This window comes from Lampetra fluviatilis, unplaced genomic scaffold (assembly GCF_964198595.1).
Source record: "Lampetra fluviatilis unplaced genomic scaffold, kcLamFluv1.1 SCAFFOLD_1401, whole genome shotgun sequence".
Classification (NCBI taxonomy): domain Eukaryota; kingdom Metazoa; phylum Chordata; class Hyperoartia; order Petromyzontiformes; family Petromyzontidae; genus Lampetra; species Lampetra fluviatilis.
Genome location: NW_027621598.1, coordinates 1 through 7,500, shown reverse-complemented (window position 1 = coordinate 7,500; position 7,500 = coordinate 1). Strand labels below are relative to the sequence as shown.

The 7,500-nt window shown below is 50.4% G+C and overlaps 1 protein-coding gene across 1 annotated transcript in view; it reads left to right on the top strand.

Moving 5' to 3' along the window:
- The window catches only part of LOC144955464 (2-amino-3-ketobutyrate coenzyme A ligase, mitochondrial-like), a gene marked incomplete at its 5' end in the record, with an annotated part of 16,659 nt that extends 9,237 nt beyond the window's left edge, over window positions 1-7,422 (top strand). Inside the window, 2 exons of the mRNA XM_078885671.1 lie at window positions 667-813; window positions 7,264-7,422. Coding sequence (XP_078741797.1) covers window positions 667-813; window positions 7,264-7,422 — 306 coding nt within the window. The remainder of the gene's footprint in view (window positions 1-666; window positions 814-7,263) is intronic.
- Window positions 7,423-7,500: the final 78 nt, after the last annotated feature.

Genomic DNA, 7,500 nt, shown 5'->3' with positions numbered 1-7,500 from the left:
CTCACTCACCCATCCACTCACTCACTCATCGCTCACCACTCACCCACTCACCCACTCACCCACTCACTCACTCACCCACTCACCCACTCACCCACCCACCCACCCACTCACTCACTCACTCACCCACTCACCCACCCCCTCACCCACCCACTCACTCACCCACCCACCCACCCACTCACCCACCCACTCACCCACCCACTCACCGACCCACCCACTCACCCACCCACTCACCGACCCACCCACTCACCCACCCACCCACTCACCCACTCACCCACCCACCCACCCACCCACTCACCCACCCACCCACCCTCCCACCCACTCACCCACTCCCCCACCCACTCACCCACCCACCCACTCCCCCACCCACCCACCCACCCACCCACCCACTCTCCCACCCACTCACCCACTCACCCACCCACTCACCCACCCACTCACCCACCCCCTCACCCACTCACCCACTCACCCACCCACCCACCCACTCACCCACCCACTCACCCACCCACCCACTCACTCACTCACCCACCCACCCACTCACCCACTCACCCACCCACTCACCCACCCACTCACCGACCCACCCACTCACCCACTCACCCACTCACCCACTCACCCACCCACTCACTCACCCACCCACCCACTCACTCACTCACCCACCCACCCACTCACCAGGTCCTGTTAGGCCCGGATGATGCTGTCTTCTCAGATGAACTGAACCACGCCTCCATCATCGATGGGCTGCGTTTGTGCCGCGCCCGCAAACATCGCTACCAACACCTGGACCTGCAAGATCTTGAGCAAAAGCTGCAGCAGAACCAGGTGAGTGGGTGAGTGAGTGGGTGGGTGGGTGAGTGGATGGGTGGGTGGGTGAGTGGGTGGGTGAGTGGGTGGGTGAGGGGGTGAGTGGGTGGGTGGGTGGGTGAGTGGGTGAGTGAGTGGGTGGGTGAGTGGGTGGGTGGGTGGGTGAGTGGATGGGTGGGTGAGTGGGTGGGTGGGTGAGTGGGTGGGTGAGTGGGTGGGTGAGTGGATGGGTGGGTGGGTGAGTGGGTGGGTGAGTGGGTGGGTGAGGGGGTGAGTGGGTGGGTGGGTGGGTGAGTGGGTGAGTGAGTGGGTGGGTGAGTGGGTGGGTGGGTGGGTGAGTGGATGGGTGGGTGAGTGGGTGAGTGGGTGAGTGGGTGGGTGAGTGGGTGGGTGGGTGAGTGGGTGGGTGGGTGGGTGAGTGGATGGGTGGGTGGGTGAGTGGGTGGGTGAGGGGGTGAGTGGGTGGGTGGGTGGGTGGGTGAGTGGATGGGTGAGTGGGTGGGTGGGTGGGTGGGGGGGTGGGGGGGTGGGGGGGTGAGTGGGTGGGTGAGGGGGTGAGTGGGTGGGTGGGTGGGTGAGTGGATGGGTGGGTGGGTGAGTGGGTGGGTGAGTGGGTGGGTGAGGGGGTGAGTGGGTGGGTGGGTGAGTGGGTGGGTGGGTGGGTGAGTGGGTGGGTGAGTGGGTGAGTGAGTGGGTGGGTGAGTGGGTGGGTGGGTGAGTGGGTGAGTGGGTGGGTGAGTGGGTGGGTGGGTGAGTGGGTGGGTGGGTGGGTGAGTGGATGGGTGGGTGGGTGGGTGGGTGAGTGGGTGAGTGGGTGGGTGAGTGGGTGGGTGGGTGAGTGGGTGGGTGGGTGAGTGGATGGGTGGGTGGGTGAGTGGGTGGGTGAGTGGGTGGGTGAGGGGGTGAGTGGGTGGGTGGGTGGGTGGGTGGGTGAGTGGATGGGTGGGTGGGTGAGTGGGTGGGTGGGTGGGTGAGGGGGTGAGTGGGTGGGTGAGTGGGTGGGTGAGTGGGTGGGTGAGTGGGTGGGTGGGTGGGTGGGTGGGTGGGTGAGTGGATGGGTGGGTGGGTGAGTGGATGGGTGGGTGGGTGAGTGGATGGGTGGGTGGGTGGGTGAGTGGGTGGGTGAGTGGGTGGGTGAGGGGGTGAGTGGGTGGGTGAGTGGGTGGGTGGGTGGGTGAGTGGGTGGGTGAGTGGGTGAGTGAGTGGGTGGGTGAGTGGGTGGGTGGGTGGGTGAGTGGGTGGGTGGGTGGGTGAGTGGATGGGTGGGTGGGTGAGTGGGTGGGTGGGTGAGTGGGTGAGTGGGTGGGTGAGTGGGTGGGTGGGTGAGTGGGTGGGTGGGTGGGTGAGTGGATGGGTGGGTGGGTGGGTGAGTGGGTGGGTGAGTGGATGGGTGGGTGGGTGAGTGGGTGGGTGAGTGGGTGGGTGGGTGGGTGGGTGGGGGGGTGGGGGGGTGAGTGGGTGGGTGAGGGGGTGAGTGGGTGGGTGAGTGGGTGGGTGGGTGGGTGGGTGAGTGGGTGGGTGGGTGGGTGGGTGAGTGGGTGGGTGGGTGGGTGAGTGGGTGGGTGGGTGGGTGGGTGAGTGGGTGGGTGGGTGGGTGGGTGAGTGGGTGGGTGGGTGGGTGGGTGGGTGGGTGGGTGGTTATGATTGTGATCATGATGTTGCCTGTAGTTCTGATGATGTGTTCTGTGTGTGTGTGTGATTGCAGTGATTGTGGCTATGATTGTGATCATGATGTTGCCTGTAGTTCTGATGATGTGTTCTGTGTGTGTGTGTGTCATTGCAGTGATTGTGGCTATGATTGTGATCATGATGTTGCCTGTAGTTCTGATATGTGTTCTCTGTGTGTGTGTGATTGCAGTGATTGTGGCTATGATTGTGATCATGATGTTGCCTGTAGTTCTGATATGTGTTCTCTGTGTGTGTGTCATTGCAGTGATTGTGGCTATGATTGTGATCATGATGTTGCCTGTAGTTCTGATATGTGTTCTCTGTGTGTGTGTGATTGCAGTGATTGTGGCTATGATTGTGATCATGATGTTGTCTGTAGTTCTGATGATGTGTTCTGTGTGTGTGTGTGTGATTGCAGTGATTGTGGCTATGATTGTGATCATGATGTTGCCTGTAGTTCTGATGATGTGTTCTGTGTGTGTGTGTGTGATTGCAGTGATTGTGGCTATGATTGTGATCATGATGTTGCCTGTAGTTCTGATGATGTGTTCTGTGTGTGTGTGTGTGATTGCAGTGATTGTGGCTATGATTGTGATCATGATGTTGTCTGTAGTTCTGATGATGTGTTCTGTGTGTGTGTGTGATTGCAGTGATTGTGGCTATGATTGTGATCATGATGTTGCCTGTAGTTCTGATGATGTGTTCTGTGTGTGTGTGTGATTGCAGTGATTGTGGTTATGATTGTGACCATGATGCTGCCTGTAGTTCTGATGATGTGTTCTGTGTGTGTGTGTGATTGCAGTGATTGTGGCTATGATTGTGATCATGATGTTGCCTGTAGTTCTGATGATGTGTTCTGTGTGTGTGTGTGATTGCAGTGATTGTGGCTATGATTGTGATCATGATGTTGCCTGTAGTTCTGATGATGTGTTCTGTGTGTGTGTGTGATTGCAGTGATTGTGGCTATGATTGTGATCATGATGTTGCCTGTAGTTCTGATGATGTGTTCTGTGTGTGTGTGTGATTGCAGTGATTGTGGCTATGATTGTGATCATGATGTTGCCTGTAGTTCTGATGATGTGTTCTGTGTGTGTGTGTGATTGCAGTGATTGTGGTTATGATTGTGATCATGATGTTGTCTGTAGTTCTGATGATGTGTTCTGTGTGTGTGTGTGTGATTGCAGTGATTGTGGCTATGATTGTGATCATGATGTTGCCTGTAGTTCTGATGATGTGTTCTGTGTGTGTGTGTGATTGCAGTGATTGTGGCTATGATTGTGATCATGATGTTGCCTGTAGTTCTGATGATGTGTTCTGTGTGTGTGTGTGTGTGATTGCAGTGATTGTGGCTATGATTGTGATCATGATGTTGTCTGTAGTACTGATGATGTGTTCTGTGTGTGTGTGTGATTGCAGTGATTGTGGCTATGATTGTGATCATGATGTCTGTAGTTCTGATGATGTGTTCTGTGTGTGTGTGTGTGATTGCAGTGATTGTGGCTATGATTGTGATCATGATGTTGCCTGTAGTACTGATGATGTGTTCTGTGTGTGTGTGTGTGATTGCAGTGATTGTGGCTATGATTGTGATCATGATGTTGCCTGTAGTTCTGATGATGTGTTCTGTGTGTGTGTGTGATTGCAGTGATTGTGGTTATGATTGTGATCATGATGTTGCCTGTAGTTCTGATGATGTGTTCTGTGTGTGTGTGTGTGTGATTGCAGTGATTGTGGCTATGATTGTGATCATGATGTTGCCTGTAGTACTGATGATGTGTTCTGTGTGTGTGTGTGATTGCAGTGATTGTGGCTATGATTGTGATCATGATGTTGCCTGTAGTTCTGATGATGTGTTCTGTGTGTGTGTGTGATTGCAGTGATTGTGGCTATGATTGTGATCATGATGTTGTCTGTAGTTCTGATGATGTGTTCTGTGTGTGTGCGTGATTGCAGTGATTGTGGCTATGATTGTGATCATGATGTTGCCTGTAGTTCTGATGATGTGTTCTGTGTGTGTGTGTGATTGCAGTGATTGTGGCTATGATTGTGATCATGATGTTGCCTGTAGTTCTGATGATGTGTTCTGTGTGTGTGTGTGATTGTGGCTATGATTGTGATCATGATGTTGCCTGTAGTTCTGATGTGTTCTCTGTGTGTGTGTGATTGCAGTGATTGTGGCTATGATTGTGATCATGATGTTGTCTGTAGTACTGATGATGTGTTCTGTGTGTGTGTGTGATTGCAGTGATTGTGGTTATGATTGTGATCATGATGTTGCCTGTAGTTCTGATGATGTGTTCTGTGTGTGTGTGTGATTGCAGTGATTGTGGCTATGATTGTGATCATGATGTTGCCTGTAGTTCTGATGATGTGTTCTGTGTGTGTGTGTGATTGCAGTGATTGTGGCTATGATTGTGATCATGATGTTGCCTGTAGTTCTGATGATGTGTTCTGTGTGTGTGTGTGTGATTGCAGTGATTGTGGTTATGATTGTGATCATGATGTTGCCTGTAGTTCTGATGATGTGTTCTGTGTGTGTGTGTGATTGCAGTGATTGTGGCTATGATTGTGATCATGATGTTGCCTGTAGTTCTGATGATGTGTTCTGTGTGTGTGTGTGATTGCAGTGATTGTGGCTATGATTGTGATCATGATGTTGTCTGTAGTACTGATGATGTGTTCTGTGTGTGTGTGATTGCAGTGATTGTGGCTATGATTGTGATCATGATGTTGCCTGTAGTTCTGATGATGTGTTCTGTGTGTGTGTGTGTGATTGCAGTGATTGTGGCTATGATTGTGATCATGATGTTGCCTGTAGTTCTGATGATGTGTTCTGTGTGTGTGTGTGATTGCAGTGATTGTGGCTATGATTGTGATCATGATGTTGCCTGTAGTTCTGATGTGTTCTCTGTGTGTGTGATTGCAGTGATTGTGGCTATGATTGTGATCATGATGTTGCCTGTAGTTAGGATGATGTGTTCTGTGTGTGTGTGTGATTGCAGTGATTGTGGCTATGATTGTGATCATGATGTTGCCTGTAGTTCTGATGATGTGTTCTGTGTGTGTGTGTGTGATTGCAGTGATTGTGGCTATGATTGTGATCATGATGTTGTCTGTAGTTCTGATGATGTGTTCTGTGTGTGTGTGATTGCAGTGATTGTGGCTATGATTGTGATCATGATGTTGCCTGTAGTTCTGATGATGTGTTCTGTGTGTGTGTGTGATTGCAGTGATTGTGGCTATGATTGTGATCATGATGTTGCCTGTAGTTCTGATGATGTGTTCTGTGTGTGTGTGTGATTGCAGTGATTGTGGCTATGATTGTGATCATGATGTCTGTAGTACTGATGATGTGTTCTGTGTGTGTGTGTGATTGCAGTGATTGTGGCTATGATTGTGCTGATGCCTGTAATCTGCCACAGATTGGGTGTTCTTTCTCTGTGTGTGATTGTAGTTGTGGTGACGGTGGTATAAGTAGTAGTAGTGATGTTGATTGTGGTGATTGTAGTGATGATGGTGATGATTGTGATGATGATGGTGGTGATGGTGGTGATGATGGTGATGATGGTGATGATGGTGATGATGGTGGTAATGGTGATGATGACGATGATGATGGTGATGATGATAATGACGATGATGATGATGATAATGACGACGACGATGATGATGATGATGTTGATGGTGATGATGACGACGACGATGATGATGTTGATGGTGATGATGACGACGACGATGATGATAATGACGACGACGATGATGATGATGATGTTGATGTTGATGGTGATAATGACGACGACGACGACGATGATGATGTTGATGGTGATGATGACGACGACGATGATGATGTTGATGGTGATGATGACGACGACGACGACGATGATGACGACGATGATGATGATGATGATGATGATGGTGATGATGACGATGATAGTAACGATGATGATGATGATGACGATGATGATGATGATGTTGATGGTGATGTTGATGGTGATAGTAACGATGATGATGATGACGATGATGATGATGACGATGATGACGACGATGATGATGATGTTGATGGTGATGTTGATGGTGATGATGGTGATGACGATGATGTTGATGTTGATGATGATAGTAACGATGATGATGATGACGATGACGACGATGATGATGATGATGTTGATGGTGATGATGATAGTAACGATGATGATGATGACGATGATGACGACGATGATGATGATGTTGATGGTGATAGTAACGATGACGATGACGACGATGATGATGACGATGATGATGATGTTGATGGTGATGATGATAGTAACGATGATGTTGATGGTGATGATGATAGTAACGATGATGATGATGACGACGATGATGATGATGATGATGGTGATGATGACGATGATGATGATGGCGATGATGACGATGACGATGATGATGTTGATGATGACGATGATGTTGATGACGATGATGACGACGATGATGATGACGATGATGACGACGATGATGATGATGTTGATGGTGATGATGTTGATGGTGATGATGTTGATGGTGATGATGACGATGATGTTGATGTTGATGATGATGGTGATGATGACGATGATGATGATGTTGATGATATTGATGACAATGATGACGACGATGATGATGATGTTGATGGTGATGATGACGATGATGATGTTGATGGTGATGATGATAGTAACGATGATGATGATGATATTAATGATGATGGTGATGATGATGATGATATTAATGACGATGATGATGACGATGATGATATTAATGATGATGATGATATTAATGATGATGATGTCTCTCTAGGATTGCCGTCTGAAGCTGATTGCCACGGACGGCGTGTTCTCGATGGACGGCGAGGTGGCACCACTTGCCACACTCAGCGCCCTGGCACACACACACGGAGCCATCTTGTTTGTGGATGAGTGTCACGCGACTGGAGTGCTGGGAGAGACTGGGAGGTGAGTGGGTGGGTGAGTGGGTGGGTGAGTGGGTGGGTGGGTGGGTGAGTGGGTGGGTGGGTGAGTGGGTGGGTGGGTGGGT